Source organism: Engraulis encrasicolus, chromosome 18 (genome assembly GCF_034702125.1).
Source record: "Engraulis encrasicolus isolate BLACKSEA-1 chromosome 18, IST_EnEncr_1.0, whole genome shotgun sequence".
Taxonomy (NCBI): Eukaryota; Metazoa; Chordata; class Actinopteri; order Clupeiformes; family Engraulidae; genus Engraulis; species Engraulis encrasicolus.
This window is the reverse complement of record NC_085874.1, coordinates 37,293,882-37,313,345: the sequence shown is the minus strand read 5'-3', so window position 1 is coordinate 37,313,345 and position 19,464 is coordinate 37,293,882. Positions and strand designations below refer to the sequence as shown.

Below are 19,464 nucleotides of genomic sequence, written 5' to 3'. Positions count from 1 at the left end.
AACGCCCCCTGGGGGGCTGTCCCACCCCCGTTGAGAAACACTACTCTAGTGTCAATTTTCTTCTTGGAGCAGGCGTCACTCTTAATTAATTAAGTCTCTGAGGGTGCTGGCCCAAATTTAAAATTTCATGTTTCAAGAAGGAGGCCGCACCTTGCATAGTAGTGTTTTTTATTCCACAGACGCGTTTCGGCGTTTGCCTTCTTCAGTCTGCACAGCGAAGAAGGCACACGAACGAAACACGTCTGCGCAATAAAAAACACTACTATGCAAGGTGCGGCCTCCTTCTTGAAACACCTCTCTAGACCTTCTTGGGATTCTCAGCAGCAACATCATGCTGACATTGTAAGCCACAGTGAGTTTTCTAATAAGGGCTTGTCTGTAATGGCATCAGAGGCCACCAGGCTCTTCCAATCAAGTCAAGTCGAGTCAGCTTTTATTGTCAGAGTCTGTATGCGCAGGTCATACAAGGAAATTGAAATTAGGCTTTCTCTCTTATACCTCGAAAGAACATAGACATACACGGGACTGGCTTACAGACTGACATCAAAGTGCAAAGAGGACAAGTAACAGTGATGGTCCAGTACCCATAAAGTGATGAAGTAATGAATAATACTGAGCAGCATTTAACATTGGTGAGTGACAGTGATGGACCAGTGATAACCAGTAACAATAAGTGACAGAGTAATAAATACCAATTAACATTGGACATTTAACTTTATTTAAAGGGACACTGTGCAGGAAATGGTCAAAAAGGGTACTGCAACTATGCTGCTCATTGAAAATGGGCTGCCTATTGCCAAATTTGATCTTTACATGAAAGTTTACTAAGTAATAAACAAATATTTTCTAGTATGGTCCAAGTACAGTCATTTTTGCAGCTACAAATGGCTATTTCTGGAAATTCAAAATGGCAGACCATGGAGAAGTTCCCCCTTTTCATGTAAGAAAAGTGCAATTTTTTCAGTCATAACGAATACTTAGAATTTTATGGTGGTGGTAAGTATTCATAAAAAAGGTAACATTAATGAATGGGAAGCATGAATTCTGGAAATAAACAACTAAAAATCTCACACAGTGTCCCTTTAATTCTATTAGATGATTTACCACCACCTCAAGGTTAACTTCACCTGGTTTACTACTGAGCCAGGGACCTGTACTAGAAAGTGGGGTGACTTGGTTAATTCGAGAGTAACTTCGTAACGTGCAGTTTAACTTCCCGATTGACCCGTACAACGAAAGATGGATATGTTTGACGTGAGGTATGCTGCCGTGGCAATTTCCATCTCAAGCCTGGCATTAGCAGTTTATGTTTTTGGCTAAGTTCGGGTTGAACTACTCTCTCTTTGTAAACAATGTAGTGCCACCAGAGTATACAACAGCAGTGTATAGTGCGCTGAGTGAGAGTGAGTAAGTGCGTGTGTCTGTGTCTTTGCGTGTCTGCCAGCATCATCGATAGTCAGCATTTGGCTCATCATTTGACCCAGTTTCTGTCAGAGGAGCGAGTCAGCAGTCTCGCTTAGCCCTGCTAATAGAAGACGGCTGCCTGATAACCTGGTGGTTTGTTGAGCAATAATAGGTCAATGCAAAAACACAAAGACAAACAGAGTTGGCATGCTTTCTGTGTTAGAGAAACTTTTGCTGGGTTTTTCTTCTCGCTTTCCCTATCCTCTCTCTCTTCTTTCTCTCCCGCCCTCCCTCCCTCCCTCCCTCCCCCTCTCTCCACGTATGTCATGCGGCCTTTGCAAGCCTTTTCGAGAAGTTAATGTAGCTTTTGGCAAGGAGCGATTTCAACAAAAGCAAAGCAAAAAAAAAAATCCCACAACCAAAATTTGGTATGCCATGATATTTTCCTTGGAAGCGTCATCTTAGCCTATTCAAATTGAGATGGGGTGACGGTTGGAGACAAAAATGTCAAGATGGAATAAAAAAAGAATAGGAAAGGAAAAAAGGCTAAAATGAAAGAGTGTGCACTAATGGAAAAACACTAGGCTTATTTGGTCCTCGCCACGGCACAGCAGAATAGCTGTGATCATAGTCACAGGCTGGTGACGAGGGAGTCCAGTCACAGCCGTGATCAATGCCAAACCGAGAGACACTGGCAGAGTGTGTGTGTGTGTGTGTGTGTGTGTGTGTGTGTGTGTGTGTGTGCGTGCGTGCGTGCGTGCGTGCGTGCGTGCGTGCGTGCGTGCGTGCGTGCGTGCGTGCGTGCGTGCGTGCGTGCGTGCGAGACAGTGTGCGTGTGTGTGTGTGTCCGTGGCTGGCTGGGTGTGTATGTGTGTGTGTGTGTGTGTCCGTGTCCGTGTCTGTGTATGGTTGGCAGAGTGTGAATGAATGTGATAGCAGTAAGGGTGTGTGTGTGTGTGTGTGTGTGTGTGTGTGTGTGTGTGTGTGTGTGTGTGTGTGTGTGTGTGTGTGTGTGTGTGTGTGTGTGTGTGTGTGTGTGTGTGTGTGTGTGTGTGTGTGTGTGTGTGTGTGTGTGTGTGTGTGTGTGTGTGTGTGTGTGTGTGTGGAGGGGCCAAGTTGATCTGAGGCTGTGAAGAACATTCCAGTAAGAAAGATGACTATATTGCAGCTAAGTTTTGTTTTCCTTCCTTTTTCCTCTCTCCTCTTCTTTCAATACGCAAACTTGCTGGAGCCAGTTGCATCCTGACAGGAATAGATGCCCCTGCCAAGCAGACAGGCCATTTTCTCTGTGTCACATGTTGCATTGGTTATTAATGGTCTTGATGTCGACAGTTTTGACACTTATGTGCTGACTGGTTGTGTTTACTCATTTGTCTGACCATTTCTGCTTGTTTAAGGTGTGTGTGTGGTGTAATATTTTGAGAGCGAGAGAGAGAGAGAGAGAGAGAGAGAGAGAGAGAGAGAGAGAGAGAGAGAGAGAGAGAGATAGAGAAAGTTTGTGTGTGTGTGTGTGTGTGTGTGTGTGTTGATAATATGATGGTAAGCCTGAACCCAGCCTCCCAGTCAGGAAATAGCCACGTCAATGAATGAGAATCAAGCTGTGGTGTGTGTGTGTGTGTGTGTGTGCCTAATATAAGTACATTAGCACGTGTGTGTCTGTGTATGTATGTATGTGTGTATTATGAGTCTTTGTATGACCAGTGCATGTAAAGAAATTGACAATAAAACCAACTTGACTTGGTGCGAGCGTGTGTGTGAATGCGTAAGGAGGGGGAGAGAGAGAGAGAGAGAGAGAGAGAGAGAGAGAGAGAGAGAGAGAGAGAGAGAGAGAGAGAGAGAGAGAGAGAGAGAGAGAGAGAGAGAGAGAGAGAGAGAGAGATGAGTCAGGATGCTGTCAGCAGCATTGCGGGGGGAGGGAGGAGGCTACAAACTCTTCCTGTTAGCGTTAGCACACTCTTTCCCTGCACTGGCTAACCAGCAGGCACAGACAAACCACAGCGCCATGCTGGCATCAAACTAGTGGCTGCCCATCCAAACAGCTGAATCAGCAGCTTAACCAGCTGCCTGGTTGGGAAGTACAGCGCCACTTCACATCCCCCTTTTTAACATCTGCACACGCCGTTTGTTGATAGTACACTGCAAAAATGAATAGGCCTACTTAGCAAGCTTATTTTTCTAGTTTCCAGTGAAAATACCTAGTCAGTAAATTTCAATTTAGGTAAATATCACATAATATCAAGTACTTTTGGCACATTCAAGCATTCCGTTTAGATTTTTTACTTCTACGTTTAGATTCGACACCTTTGCTAGTCTGGACCCAAAAAGTAGACATTCGTCAGCGGCTTTTCCAAGAATATACACCAGTTCTGCCAGTGTGAGCCTCCTCTCGGACTCCCAGTTCCTACCCTTTGAATAGGCCACCTAGAGAGTACACGCTGGATTAGCATCAGATTAGCATAGATTACATGACCTTTGCGCCTAATCTTGCATCACAGGTCGCCGCTGGGTGATTTACAGAAGCACTAGGGATGCAAATAGGCTGGTATGGATATTTAAATACCCAGTGTCATTTGAAAGTGACCTACTAAACAAGTTCATACAAGGAAAAGTCAGGTATTGCCAGACCATCATGTTATTTCACATAGATAGACTTGTTTAAAAACGTACACACGGAGACAGAAACCAAACAAACAACAAGCCCAGCCGGGCCGAGGACAAAGCTGTCAGTCACCTGCCCTGGACCCAGTTTCTCGAAAACATCGTTGCTAACCAGTTAGCAACTTACTTGGTTGCAATACAATTTCCCATTGGAAACCTAGTAAGTTGCTAACTTAGTTAGCAACAATATCGTCGAGAAACGCACCCCGGACACCCACCTGCACTTTTGTTTGTTTGTCCATTAAACAAGAACGCACACTGTTTACTGTACATGTGGATGGCTACACAGCACACACAGGCAAACAGGCGCCCTCCAGTAAACAGCACTTCTGTTCTGGCCAGAGCTGAAATGGGCCGAAAAACCTTGCCGGGCAGCTTTGACCCTCACACATAAGACATAAGACAGGCCGCTTCTGTACACAGTAAAATCTGCAGAGTTATTTCAACACTGTTCACACATATGATTCCATCGAGTTAAATTACACTTTGTTTTATTAACACGTTCAGAGTTATATTTAACTTTTTACATTTAAATTTAAATTTAATTTTAGAGCATATATGATTTCACAGTTTTAATTCTGTAAAACACTCAAAAAGGTTTTAACACTAAACCCGAGTGGGGCCATATGTGTTCAGAATAGTGTTGAATTGACACCTTAAATTCTACTGTGTTCTATATTTTAATTGGCTCAGTTCACAGGTTATACACAAGTCTTTCGTTTACAAACATTCAGTTCACTGTTTATACATAGGTCTTTTGTTTACAAAATTCGTGTTGTGAGGAGGGGCAAGATGCTAAGCAGCCAACCACGTGAACGCATTTTTTGACCCAACAGCAGTTTCTAACAAAGAGGTTGATCAGTGTGCAGCCAGGGTCGCGCGTCCAGGGGTTGTTAACAAACGGTAAACCCATGTATATTGAAGATGAAAGCCCAATTGGGAAACTCCAACTCCCATTGTCATTGTGACACAGCACACAACACAATTGCATTTATGCCTCATCCATGCAAGGGGGCAGGCCTCAATGGAGTCCCAAGGGAGCAGTGCGGCGGGATGGTACTATGCTCTGGGTACCTCAGTCATGGAGGAGGGTGGGGGAGAGCACTGGTTAATTACTCCGCCTACCAACCTGGTCGGGAGTCGAACCGGCAACCTTTGGGCTACAAGTCTGACACCCTAACCGCCTACCCATGACTGCCCTTGATGGCCCAATGAAGACTGCCCCCTCAGGACTCTCCGCCCATCTGGAAAATGGCTTCTACGCCAGATTCCCTGTCCAGCCCTGGTTCTGTCTGAGTGAACAGGGGGGGCGTGGATGGATGGGTGGATGGTCAGCTGAGATTGAACGTTTTAAGGGAGGTTTTGTTTGTGCTATGTATACCGTATGCATCGCTAGCATGGATGTGCATACCACATGCACTAGAGGCTTGGGAACATTGTAACATTTTAACAGCGTGGTTGTAAATATAAGTGGCTCTGTCTGTACTGTACGTGCTCTCTGTGTGTCCAGAGAGGGCCCCACAAACAGAGACAGACACACACGCACACACACGGAAGCTGACAAGGGGGGCAATGGGGTCACTTGTCCCGGGCCCATGGAGAGAGGGGGCCCAGAAATGGGTTTTCATTACATTTCATGTATTGGGTGGGGGGCCCTTACAGATCACTTTGCCCTGGGCCCAGAAAAAGCTGTCAGTGGCCCCGCACACACATACACATACACACATATACACATATACACATATACACATATACACATACACACGTGCACGCGCACGCGCACACACACACACACACACACACACACACACACACACTGTACACATGCACATGCACACCGCACACGCACACGCACACACACATTGCTGTGTGCATAAGTACTTTGTTATGCAACATGAATGCTGGCTCTGGCGTCTGAAATACCACAGCGGTCAGTGTCCTCCAGACAGAGAAAGGACACACAATCATTCAGCAATAAGGGGGGGAGGGGGGCTTAAGGGGGGGCTTAAGAATATCAGACACTCCAGCGGCTCTCAGGCCAGTGGCAGCTGGAGTGAGTGAAAGTGTGACACACACATGGCACTCGCACGGCATTCTGGGAATGGAGAGAAAGTGTGGGGCTGGTCGTGGTGAGAGGTGAGAGTTGCTGGGACGGCTTGTTTTATTATTGTTGCTTGCCCACATATACTGTATAGGTCACGAGATATGCACAGGAACCCCCACACACACACCTCTCTGGAAGTGCATGTGACTGCCAGTCAATCATACAACATTTCACAGGTTAGCAGGCATTTATCTCTGCCAAGAATCTGTGTGAGGGCAGTCTATTTGCTGCATGTGTGCTAATGTCTCTCTCTCTCACACACACACTCAAACACACACAAACCCATCTCGCTCACTGTCTCAAAAACACATGCCTCATTCACTCACTTTGAATTACAAACATGCACACATTTACGCACACTAACGCACACACGCAAACGCATCTGACTCCGACAGGTGTGCGTTTGACGCACACCCCGATGAAGGCCGTATAGCCGATACATGTTGGTGATTTTTAATGTGTTAGCCCGCTAAATAAAGATTGTTTTGGGCTTTTTAAATCAACTGAAGTGCCTGGATCAAGGATTTCGCCTCCCTTTTAGGTGTGCGTTTGTATTCTTTGTGTAACACAATATGACCGTGACATGGCTGCTACAGACAGATTTGTGAGGAGCCATCTCTCTGGATGTCATCTAGTGTTTTGGCAGCCACCAGCTTTGCTTTGCATGCAAAGACATTTCCTGCAGAGCTATAACTGTGCACGGCAGCAGGGGCATGTGTGGATCGACAATGTCTGTCTCTCTGCAAAGGCCACAATATGTTACAAAGCACATGACTGACTCCGCATGGTCTGCTGGTCTGCAAAACATGACCTTGACTGAGGACAGGGACAGGGGTGGGTGGGGGGGTATTTGAATGACCGAAAGAGTGAATGAGTTAACATATTTAAAGCAACACTGTTTAATTTTCACTCTTTAAAAGTGCGTTGTTACGAACAAAACAAACAAAAATTAGATAATCACTGATAAATGTCCAACAGTCAGGCCACATGTGTTAAAACAACCGACTGCCAGCATAAACAAGCATGCAACTGATAGTCGCTGTATTCTCTCTAGCTCCGCTGTGATGAAGAGCTCTATATCAACAAACTACCAGTGTGCTGCCATGCAGTCAAGTTAACCCCTTTTAGCCTAAGGCACCTGCAAAAAAACACTTGCTGAATGCCTAAGCCGTTTGAGTAAAAAGGTGCCTCAGCCTATAAAAACCTAAATATCTCGCCCTTAGAAGCTCAGAAAACATGACATGAGTTGCATTTGAAATCTAGGAATCTCCTCTTGCATTAGAATGTGTTCATTCAGCTCTAACATTCCCACATTTAAAATAGCAAATCTCAAACCTCATGAGCCTGAATACTGCGTCTATGTTGCTCCAGGTGTCAATGCTGCGTATACGCAACAGCCAGCATCAATACTGGCACAAGCCAACTTGCAAGCGTAGCTTTCCCCTTTTGCAGACAAAATGGGTCCAACCTAGACAGAGCAACATTTTGGGACAGTTTTCCCCATTCGACATCTTGATTGCAAATGAGGAAATGTCCTTTGAATTAGGCTTTTGCTAGATATGGAATAAAACTTTGTCACTGATGTTCTGCCATGCACCATGAGGTCATAAGCAAAAGGAGAGGATGGAGGGTTGGATAATGAGTTGGACCCAATGTTCATTTGGACCCCATTGAGTCACTTCCCTATTTCAGTGTTTCCCAACCAGGGGTACGTGTGCCACTAGGGGTACGCGAGGACACCTCAGGGGGTACGCGGAAAAATTTAATAATAACAAATATATTGACTTTAGTCACATTGGGATTGAGGAACAGAGCATGAGTGAGGGCGAGGGGGTACGCAGTCATTTTGTCATATGACAAAATGGCTTAGGGGGTACGCAGGACAAAAAAGGTTGGGAAACACTTCCCTAATGTTGGCAGGAAATGGCAGACCAAGTTTAAAAGCACACTGCACCATTGTAAAGCCAATGCGTTTTATTGATGCAGCAAGTTCCATGATTATGCTTGAGTATCAATGGTAGTCTCTATGAGTTTTGAAATAAATCTTTATATGATGTGTAATTATGGCATGTTTGTGTTTGTGTGTGTGTGTGTGTGTGTGTGTGTGTGTGTGTGTGTGTGTGTGTGTGTGTGTGTGTGTCATGCACGTTTTTGTCCACGTCCGTGTGTGTGTGTCTGAGTGGGTACGTGTGTTTACGTGCATCCAGTGTTTATAAATGTAGGAGCTTCACCCAAACAGTTTGTGTTCTTCTTCCAGGGTGCTGTCCAAAACAACGGACAACTCTGGGACCTTCCCTTCTAATTTTTGTGCATCTAGTGTACAATATGTGTGGAGTGCCACTTTACGCGTTCGTCCGCTCTCCCTCACCTGTAGATGATGCCCTTGGAGTGCAGGTATATGAGGTCTCACCTGTAGATGATGCCCTTGGAGTGCAGGTATATGAGGGCGCAGGTGACCTCCGCGGCGTAGAAGCGAGCGCGAGCCTCGTCGAAGCGGCGAGACCGCTGGATGTGGAACATCAGGTCTCCTCCGTTCACAAACTCCATCACAAAGAACAGCCGGTCCTGTCGAGGAGAGACACAGACATGGATGGATGGATGGATGGATGGATGGATGGAGGAGATGGAGGAATGCATTTATATTGTTATGAAATAAAACCGTGATGATCAATGAACATTACTAAAATTGACACAATAAGTGTGTGTGTATGTGTGTGTGTGTGTGTGGTGTGTGTGTTTGTGAGGTGGGAGAGGGAAGGTGGTGTTAATAAAAAATCAAATGTCATTAAATTATAATTAAATTGTAATCCTAATCAAATCTTTATTTGACCTAAATTCAAGAATTATGGACATAGAAAAAGAAAAAAAAGAGAATGAACAAAAAGAACAGGGATTCGGATGTGTGTGTGCATATGTGCGTGTGTACTATGTGTGTGTGTATGGTTGCGCACGTGTGTGTGTGTGTGTGTGTTACTATGTGTGTGTGTATGTGTGGTTGCGTGTGTGTGTGTGTGTGTGTGTGCTCCAGTACTTCACAAGTTAATGACTATAGAGCATGACTGAAGGAAATGCTTCTCATACAGAGCCACGGCCAGCTGTTTCTAACTGCCTGGGAAACCAGCTCCAGTAATCCAATGACAAGCTGCCAACACTTGACGATGTGGACGGTGGTTCACTCATTACGGACACAAAAAAAATCCCACATTTCATAATTCGGTACAGCTGTTGTAAGTACATCGAAGTTTTGCATCAGTGGATTGTGAATGGATAGATGGTGAATGGAGAGAGTGACATTAAGTTGGAGCAGGATCTTGGCTCTGACTGTAGAGCTACACAGGCAGGCTGCAACCAGATACATCTGGCAACTACGAGAATGTTTCCTAGAAACTGTGACGTCAGTTGCACAACGGATGGATATCTGCTGCCACCTGCTGTGAATAGAGTGGAACTGCAACAACACAAGTTTGACCAAAGATTCTGGTTTGACATCAATAATCTCTCCAAAGTCCTGTCTCACAATGACAATACAGTATGTGAAATCCAAATAGCTTTTTCATAGAGTTGATATGAGTTATGCTGATATATTAATGGAACTCATACAGAGGCCAGATAACCAACCACTCCACCTTCAAATCGATATCATTTGTGGTATAATCCAGTTAACCAGACTGAAAAGCAGACGTACAGACAGCCAGGCAGACAGACAGATTTCCATTAACCCATTTTGGCCTAACGGTAGGGACACATAGACGCGAATTTGGCCAAGACAAGCCAACTTCGCCATACATTCCTATGAGAGAGGCGAAGGCAGGCGAAGGCAAGCGAAAGCAAGCGAACAGGGGCGAAGCGAAGCGAAATTATAAGAAAGTTTAATGTTATGCAAATGAGGAGTGAATTCGCCTGCCGCGGCCCAATCAAATCAACAACATAACTGTTCCATTCCATTTGATTCGCTGAGACAACCTGATGACGGTTGAATTTCGCCTCACTTCGCTTCTCTCGCTTCGTCTCCTATGTGACCGTAAGGCACCTGCAAAAAACGCCTGCTGAATGCCTAACCTAAGCCGTTTCTGGGAAACGGTGTCCTCAGCCTATAAAAACTCTCAGCACTGAAGCACATAAAAACATGAAATGAGTTGCATTTAAAAGCCACGACCCTTCTCTTGCATTAGAATGTGTTCATTAAACTCTAACATACCCACATTAATAAAACATCTCAAATCTCATGAGCCTGAAGGCTGTGTCTATGTCGCTCCAGGCGCCAAAGTCAATGCTGCGTATACGCTGTATACAGCATCAATGGGTTGAGAAGTCAAATGTGAGGCCTAACCTCCTTGGTAACAGACAAACAAATACAGTTCTGCCATCTTTGATGCACGCAGTGTCTCAATTCAGAGTGCATTTCTGCGACAAAAGAAGCATTTCCTTCACTGCCGTATAAGCGCACTGATGACCCAGATAGACGTGAGCACCACCCTCCCACCTAAAGCTGTCTTTGTTTCAACAATGTCTCTAAGTTATACTAAATACAGAATGTATGTACTGTAAATAATGACAGCATGTTTCTGTCCGCTGGTCTGTCACACTTGATATTGTTTTTGTGGCTGTCTGATAAGGCTAAGTTCAGTAAAGAAAAAAACATGCACATCCGTCTTGAAAATGAAAAAAAGAAAATAAAGTCTGCACACCAGACTCCAATTTCTTTTCATTTAATGTGACGTTTCGGGCAGCATGCCCTTCATCAGATATAACATCATATATCTGATGAAGGGCATGCTGCCCGAAACGTCATATTAAATCAAAAGAAACGGAAGCCTGGTGTGCAGTCTTTTTTTTAATCAATTTTCAGCTGTCTGATGAGGCTTTATGATTGGCATTCGTGCTCATGTGTGATGCAATATGTTTCAATGTATGTCTTGTCCAGGGATGCAAATAGAATTTCAGTGCAAAGTGACGATAAGTCTCAAAAACAATTAAATATTTTCCTCTAGGAGACTGTGGTGTCTTATCAAATATCACCTGCACTTGAGAAACTTACAAATACAACAAATGCCATCAAATGAATTGAAACCCAAAATCAAAACAAAGTCTTTGCTGAGGATGGTCCTGGCATGCGCGTGTATTTGTGTGTGTGTGTGTGTGTGTGTGTGTGTGTGTGTGTGTGTGTGTGTGTGTGTGTGTGTGTGTGTGTAACCTCATCAGTGTTTGAAAGCTGTAGTAAAGAGGGCAGGAAGGGGTGAGTGTGTGTGCGTGCGCGCGTGTGTGTGCACAACCAGAATGACCCAGATACACTTGAAAGCCAACCACCCACGTCTCAGTTCACAGCGAGGCTCTGGCTGGCTAGACAACAGCCATTATGAGACCAGACCCCTACAAGTAAAAGTAGAGGTTCCTTATTGCCACTAAGTCACTGAGTGATAATAAATAGGAAAACAGTGAGATGTTGTTTGGAACAGCACACAGATGCAAAGAAGTAGTATAACTATAATTAGTAACTAGTAAGTCTGGTATAGTAAAGGAAAGAAATATAGGTATTTTATTGAGCAGTTTATACAATCCAATACAGAGTAAACAGGTTGGTGGGGGTAGTAATTAACCACTGCTCTCCCCCATCCTCCTCCATGACTGAGGTACCCTGAGCATAGTACCATCCCGCCGCACTGCTACCTTGGGGCGCCATTGGGGGCTGACCCCTTGTACGGGTGAGGCATAAAATGCAATTTCGTTGTGTGCAGTGAACACTTGTGTGCTGTGGAGTGCTGTGTCACAATGATAATGGGAGTTAGAGTTTCCCAGGTGGGATTTCACTTTCACAAATCAGGTTGGGATTTGCAACAGGGCTGTGATGGGTAGATAAATACATTAAGACTACGGTGATGGCTAATGAATAAGGTACATTAATGCGAAGGGAAAATCCGCATGGCAGTCCAGAGTCATTTCAATGCATAGACCACAGCACAGTCCACAGAAGCTTAATGGCAGGGATTCACAGTAGCCTACTCATGGAGTGAATGACAACTCTCTCGACCATCTGTGGGCGAAAAATCTTTAAAACTCAAACTTGCTTTGTGGGGCCGACAGGGCGTTAACTGAGATAATATTGTCAGCAAAATCACAAGTGAGACTTGCTGAAAATTTAATCGAGTATGTAAGGCGGGTGTGAGAATTTCCAAGCTAATCGGCCTGCACTGTGGTGAGGAGACAGTGTGAACCAGGGATGGGTTGGGACTAAAAAGAGTTTCAGACATTTTATTGCAACCCCCTTGAAATAGAGTTTGTAAGTGCGCGATGTCACTTTTTGTGCGCCAGATTAACATTTTAACAAAAACAGTATCCAAGTAAAAATCCCTATGGGCACGGGCAACTACGTTGGAAAAAAATATGTTGACAATAAAGTAATGTTGCTATCCCTTGGCTTACAACCAAAATCTGAGAACTACACTGATCATTCCACGTGAGCTAAAACGAGCTCCTGCGCAAGATCAAATTTTAGCACAAGGGTAAGTTTGGAAATTACATTAATGAGCAATGGCAATCGGGGCCCTACCATGACGCTAACAGTAGGGCAGTCGTCCACTACACTCCCATCTCGCTTCCTGTCTCTTCTCCACTGTCCTATCTCGGGAAAAACTAACGAATGCTTGAAAAGCCCCCCAAAATACTTAAAATAATAATAATAATAATAATAATAATAATAATAATAATAATAATAATAATAATAAAAACCAATGGCAATTGGACTTCATCATGCCATTCTTAAAGTTTGAGCAAAAGTTGTCGGGAATGAAAAACAAAATCTATCAGGACTTGTAGAGAAATATTTCCAACGCCTCTGTATGGTTTGTGGTTACCATGGGTATGTTCTGTGACATTTGATACAAATCTCACTCATGTAATCTGCCAGTTTTCCCGCCTTAGCATGTTGATGGCAACCTCTTAGTTTGTGTTGTTGTTTACCAATGATATACCAAATGATCCACCCTACAGTCCCTATAGTCACAAGATATTTTTATGGGCTTTTTTGGGCCTTTATTTCGGATAGGACAGTGAAGGTGTGACATGAAGTGAGTGTGGAGAGAGATGGGTTAGGGTTGGGAAATTACCCCGTCCAGACTCGAACCGGGGTCCCCATGGGCATGCAAGCCCAAGTGTGGGGGCCCTATAGTCAAGTTTTTAACCTCCTCTCTACTGACACATTTTCATTCACGCCTTATTTGAAACCCCATTCAATTTCTCATTGATCTTCGGACCTTAGGAACCACCATGGCGTTAAATGCTAACGAGAAAAGATGCAATATTCTGGTTGACTTCCGAACTCTAAGGCAATACAAAAACCCGACAAGGACCGGATGACCGTCAGCCCACCGGGAAATGTCCAGTATGCCATAGTCCAGCCAGAGATTCTTTAAGTACAGTGAGTCCAATATGTATTTGATCCCTTGCTGATTTTGCTGGTTTGCCCACTAATAAAGACATATTCAGTCTATAAATTTATGATAATATGTATTCAAACATGGAGAGACAGAATATCTAAAAGAAATTCCAGAAAATAACTTAAAATAATATATTTTAATTTATTTGTATTTAATTTAGGCTAATAAGTATTTGACCCCTCTAGCTAAAGAAGATAAAGTGCTTTGTGGCAAAGCCCTAGTTGTCTAGCAGTGAGGTCAGATGCTTCTTTTTTTTGCCCATTTTTCTTTGCAGATTATCTCCAAAACATTAATAGTTTGTGGCTTTAGCTTGGCAAATGGGAGGTTCAGTTCTCTCCATAGAATTACTATAGAGTTAATATTTGGAGACTGTCTAGGCCACTTCACGACTTTAATATGCTTTTTATTGAGCCACTCCTTCGTTGCTTTGACTGTATGTTGTGTATTATTGTCATGTTGGGAGATCCAAAAATGGCCCACCCTTCAGTGTAGTGGTGGAGGGAAGGACGTTTGCACTCAGGATTGCACATTACATGTCTCCCTCCATCCATTTGTTGACGATGTGAAGTTGTCCTGTGCCTTGGCTAGACAAACACCCTCAAACCATAATGATACCACTTTCATGCATGATGGTGAGGAGGGTGTTCTTGGGATCATAGACAGCAGTGCTCTTTCTCAAAACACATTGAATTGTGTTAATGCCAAACAGCTTGATTTTGGTTTCATCTGACTACAGCACCTCCTTATCATATCCTAAACCAGCCTGATGTCCGTTGGCAAACCTCAGATGGGACTGCACAGGTTCCTTCTGAAGTAGAGGTACCATGTGTGCACTACAGGATTTTAAACCTCTGTGGCATTAAGTTCTACCAGTAGTTTTCTCAGTGATTTTGGTCCCAGTAGCTTTGATATCATTGCCTAGTTCCTTCCGTACAGGTCTAGGGTGCTTTCTTTCTGTTCTCGTGGTTATCAAATCCCTACAAAAGGTCAAATCTTGTATAGAACCCCAGACAGGCTGATGGATAGTCATTTTGTATTCCTCACATTTTGGAAGAAATGCATCAACAGCTGGGTCATTAATACCCAGTCTCTTTCTTGTGACTTTGCAGCCCATTTAATCTTTGTTCAGGTCTAAAATCTTGTCCCTGATATCATTTGACTGCTCTTTGGTCTTTCCCATGATGATGAGGTTGGAGTGTGACTGATTCACTCATACTATGGACTGATTCTGCTGATTAAATGTGTCTTTTATGCATGTTAGTATGTACAGGTGTCTTTCATTCAGATGACAAGTTGATCGGAAGTGCCCATCTGGTCTGTGGGCCCGGAACTGTAATCAGTTGGCAGGGGATCAAATACTTATTTTGCTCGATGAAATGGAAATAAATTAATATATATTCTTTTAAGTTAATTTCTGGATTTTCTTTTTGATATTCTGTCTCTCCATATTAGAATACATATTATCATAACATTTACTGACAGATCATGTCTTTGTTAGTAGGCAAACCAACAAAATCAGCAAGGGATCAAATACATATTGGACTCACTGTATATAGAGATATGCCAATGTAATAGCACACATGTACACACAAACACACACTCTAGTGTAGCGTGTTGCTGTATGAGGTAGTCAGCGTTAGCACGCTAGGTTAGCTGCTAGCATGTGTGATGGTGACAGTGAGGGTGGAGGTGTGAGAGACTCAACATGGGTGTCAAGGAGCGGCTGCAGAGGTGACAATGTGATGTTAAACCACTTGCACGCAAGCATAGGCATACACAAATACACCCACAAGCCACATACACACACAGGAAGTACAATGCAGAGGCAAAAGACAACAGTGGGAGAACGTGTGTGTGTGTGTGTGTGTGTGTGTGTGTGTGTGTGTGTGTGTGTGTGTGTGTGTGTGTGTGTGTGTGTGTGTGTGTGTGCGTGCGTGCGTGCGTGTGTGCATGGGCGCACATCATGCGTGCCTAGTGTTTATAAAGGTAGGAGCAGGCTTCACCCAAATAGTGTTGTGCACATTCCTTCTGTGGTCAGACTCCACAAGCACAATGAGATGACATGCACTTATGCTACCGTCTCATATCTATAAACACTGCATATGTGCTAACCGCCACCTAAAAACAGAGGCGGTGGAATGATTGATGCATACCGCTATAAAGCCACACCTCAGTCTGAAAAGAGCACTGCAACTGGGATGAGGTGCATTGTCATTAGGGCTGTTACTCACGGTTATTTTAAAGTGATACTGTCCCATTTTTGGAAATGAGCTCATATTACACCTTCCCTCGAGTTAAATAATTGAGTTTTGCCTTTCTACTGTACTTTCAGCCGTTCTCTGAGTATGGCAGTGCAAATTTTACCTCCATGCTAACAGTTATCATTGAGTCCTATGAGACCAGCTGGCGGCCAACTGGTCTCATAGAACTCAATGTTAACTGCTAGCTTGGAGGTCAAATTTCCACTGCCGTACTCAGAGAACGGTTGAAAGTACAGGAGAAAGGTAAAACTCAGTTATTTAACTCAAGGGGAGGTGTAATATGAGCTCATTTCCAAAAATGGGACAGTATCACTATAATAGTCGACTAAAAGATAGATCTAGTCACGATTAGTCACGAAAAAAAAAATGTGTTCCAACCTCCGACAAACCTTCCCAGCCTCAAGCGCAGGGAAGTGAAAAAATTCTTACAGCTCACAATGAGCTTTAAATCATGATAGTACCTTATTTACTCCAAGATACAACATCCAATTCATACGTGCTGGAAGTAATGACATTAGTAAAGTAAGGAAAAAAGCATTTAATTAAATGAAACGATTAGTCGACAATGAAAATTCTTGTCGACACATTTTTATAGCCGATTAGTCAGATTAGTCGATCGCTGCAGCCCTAATGGTGATGTACATACAGTAGGTGAGTGTGCGCATGTTTGTACGCGTATGCATGTGTGGGTCTTCACTGTGGTCTTGGAAACAGTTGTATGGTATAGCTGTGTGAGTGAGGTAGAGATGTGTGTGTGTTTATGTGTATGTGTATGCATGTGTGGGTCTTCACTGTAGTCTGTGGTATAGCTGTGTGAGTGAGGTAGGGGTGTACGGGTGTGTGTGTATGCATGCGTGTGTGTGTGTGTGTGTGTGTGTGTGTGTGTGTGTGTGTGTGTGTGTGTGTGTGTGTGTGTGTGTGTGTGTGTGTGTGTGTGTGTGTGTGTGTGTGTGTGTGTACCGTGGTCTGGAAGCAGTAGTAGAGCCGAGTGCGGTAGGTGTGTGTGTGTGTGTGTGTGTGCGTGTGTGTGTGTACCGTGGTCTGGAAGCAGTAGTAGAGCCGAGTGTGGTAGGTGTGTGTGTGTGTGTGTGTGTGTGTGTGTGTGTGTGTGTGTGTGTGTGTGTGTGTGTGTGTGTGTGTGTACCGTGGTCTGGAAGCAGTAGTAGAGCTGCGTGAGGTAGGGGTGTGTGTGTGTGTGTGTGTGTGTGTGTGTGTGTGTGTGTGTGTGTGTGTGTGTGTGTGTGTGTGTGTGTGTGTGTGTGTGTGTGTGTGTGTGTGTGTGTGTACCGTGGTCTGGAAGCAGTAGTAGAGCTGCGTGAGGTAGGGGTGTGTGTGTGCGAGGGCCAGCACCCTCTTCTCGATCATGGTGGCCTCCACGTCATCGTCCTGCAGGATCACATCCTTCTTCAGCATCTTCACAGCGTACACCCGCTCACTACTGTGCATGGACGCCAACATCACCTATAGAGGATATATAGAGAGAATATAAATATATTATGTATCCCTAAAATAAAGTGTTACCAGAATATCAATATATTCATATATTTATAACTAACTAAGTAGCTATCTTCACAGTATACACTCGCTCAGTAGTGTGCATGGACGCCAGCATCACCTATAGGGTGCGTTCCAATATGCGACCTTGCTTCCTCCACTTGTGCTTTGCATTCATAGTCATGGAATATCATGGAATTTTCGTAACATTTGTGTGAAACAAAAACTTTTTTGCTTCGTGTATAACATTGTTTCTTACTGGTTATACTACAACGCTTCGCCTGAGACCGTTTGGTTTCGTGCTGTAATTTCGTGCAACATTCTAGAATGCAATGAGCCCACTTAAGTCTGGCGGTGGCTCGGCGGTGAAGATAGTTTAAAACATTTGAATTGTATAATAACATATATAATATAATAACGTATATAATAATATTTTATTTTATTTTTCCGGAAGTGGTCATGGAAATTCATTTTTTTGGGGGGTCTGGAAAGTCATGGAAAATCATGGAATTTTATAGCTGAATTAGATTACTGCACATCATCGACTTACAGTGGTGTAATGGGGATTTTTCAAGGTGGGGTACACGACTTGTGACGTCATCAACTTATGTCAACCCCCACTCCCAATTCTCATACTGTGATTTCCTCTGTTTTCATCTGCGTGGTCCATCACCTGCAATACTGCAGTGTGCTTATCCTTTTTGACAGAAGTGTTGTTTTTTTTAAATCCCACCTCAGGAGAAGTGGGTGAACTGCGTACCTCCACGTACCATGCCCAATACACCCCTGTCGACAAACTACAGCCACCTTTCACAGTATACACCTGCTCAGGACTTTGCATGGAGGCCAGCATCACCTACAGAGAAAACTCCTCCTCCTTCACCTCTGGTCCTCCTCACCTTGCCGAAGCTGCCCTTCCCCAGCACCTGCAGGAAGGTGAAGTCCCTGAGGCCGATCCTGGGCGTCCGTGGGGTGGGGGACTGCTGGGGCTCATCCACACTAGGGGGCGCCGGCTTCACGATGGTTGGCTTTCGCTGTGAAGTGGAGGAACACATGCAGAACATTTACTTAAAAGGTGCACTGTGTTGGGGGGTGCTAAGCCCCCCACATTTGGGCTTACATTGCTCATGGGGACTCCGGTTCGAGTCCGACCGGGGTCATTTCCCAGCCCTACCCCACCTCTCTCTGACAACCGTTCAGGGCTCTAAATGAACACACGCCAACCCGCCAAACACGGGTGAAAATTAATTTTGGCCGGTGGAAAAAAATACCTACCCGCCCATTTGGCTAGTAGCACCCGAGTAGTCTACAGTAAATTGTGAAGGGTAAACAGCTGCTTGTATGACAACGATACAGCGAGATTTCCTACATTACCCATAAACACTCCCGTCATGACCCCACCCCACCGTGAGCGTTCCGAAGCAGCAGTCACTCCGTGCTGCTGTTGCGCGCCACAGGACAGAAAGCATTTCAGAGCTCTTGTGCGCTCACACTATTTTGACAGGCAACTCTCCCCTGCTCCTGTCGCTTTCGCTCCACCACTTTTAACGTCACTATTAGGCCTACTGTTACTATTAGCATTCACCGACACCGACACGACACACCTTGCTCTAACAGCCTGCCTTTTTAAGCTGCGAGGACCTGACCGAAGAGTTTCAATAACAGGAGTGTTGTGGAACGAAATAGCGACAAGGGCAGAGGAGGAGAACGGGCTGTCAGAGTAGTGTGAGCGTAGCTGTCAGTTGTCTTCTGAAATGTTTTAAGTCCTGGCGCAACTAAGTTGGAAAGCCCACGCCATCGGAAAGAAGGGCAGACATTATGCCCATGCGAGTAGGCTACGTGCGCTACGTAGGCCTACGCTATGGAAGAAACAAAGGAAGCGAACATTTCCGTGATATTATTTGCTTTTAGTTAAACATAGCGTAGGCTTCTTGTTATGTTGTTGCGCATGGTAGAGAAGAGCTCCTGGAGGAAATAATGGTGCCTATAGCATCATACTGTAGGCCACATAAACACACAATAGGCACACACAACATCATATCCATTATTGCACAACGTGTGTGTGTTTGTGTGTGTGTGTGTGTGTGTGTTGACCTCTCCTCTCCTCCTC

The 19,464-nt window shown here is 44.4% G+C and overlaps 1 protein-coding gene across 2 annotated transcripts in view; it reads right to left on the bottom strand.

Annotated features, from left to right (window-relative positions):
- Positions 1–19,464, bottom strand: part of prkchb (protein kinase C, eta, b) — a 56,221-nt gene that overhangs the window by 14,452 nt on the left and 22,305 nt on the right. For both annotated transcript variants that reach the window (XM_063223570.1, XM_063223571.1), the window contains 3 exons: positions 18,254–18,388; positions 17,148–17,321; positions 8,577–8,731 (listed from right to left, as the gene is read on the bottom strand). In XM_063223570.1, coding sequence (XP_063079640.1) covers positions 8,577–8,731; positions 17,148–17,321; positions 18,254–18,388 — 464 coding nt within the window. The remainder of the gene's footprint in view (positions 1–8,576; positions 8,732–17,147; positions 17,322–18,253; positions 18,389–19,464) is intronic.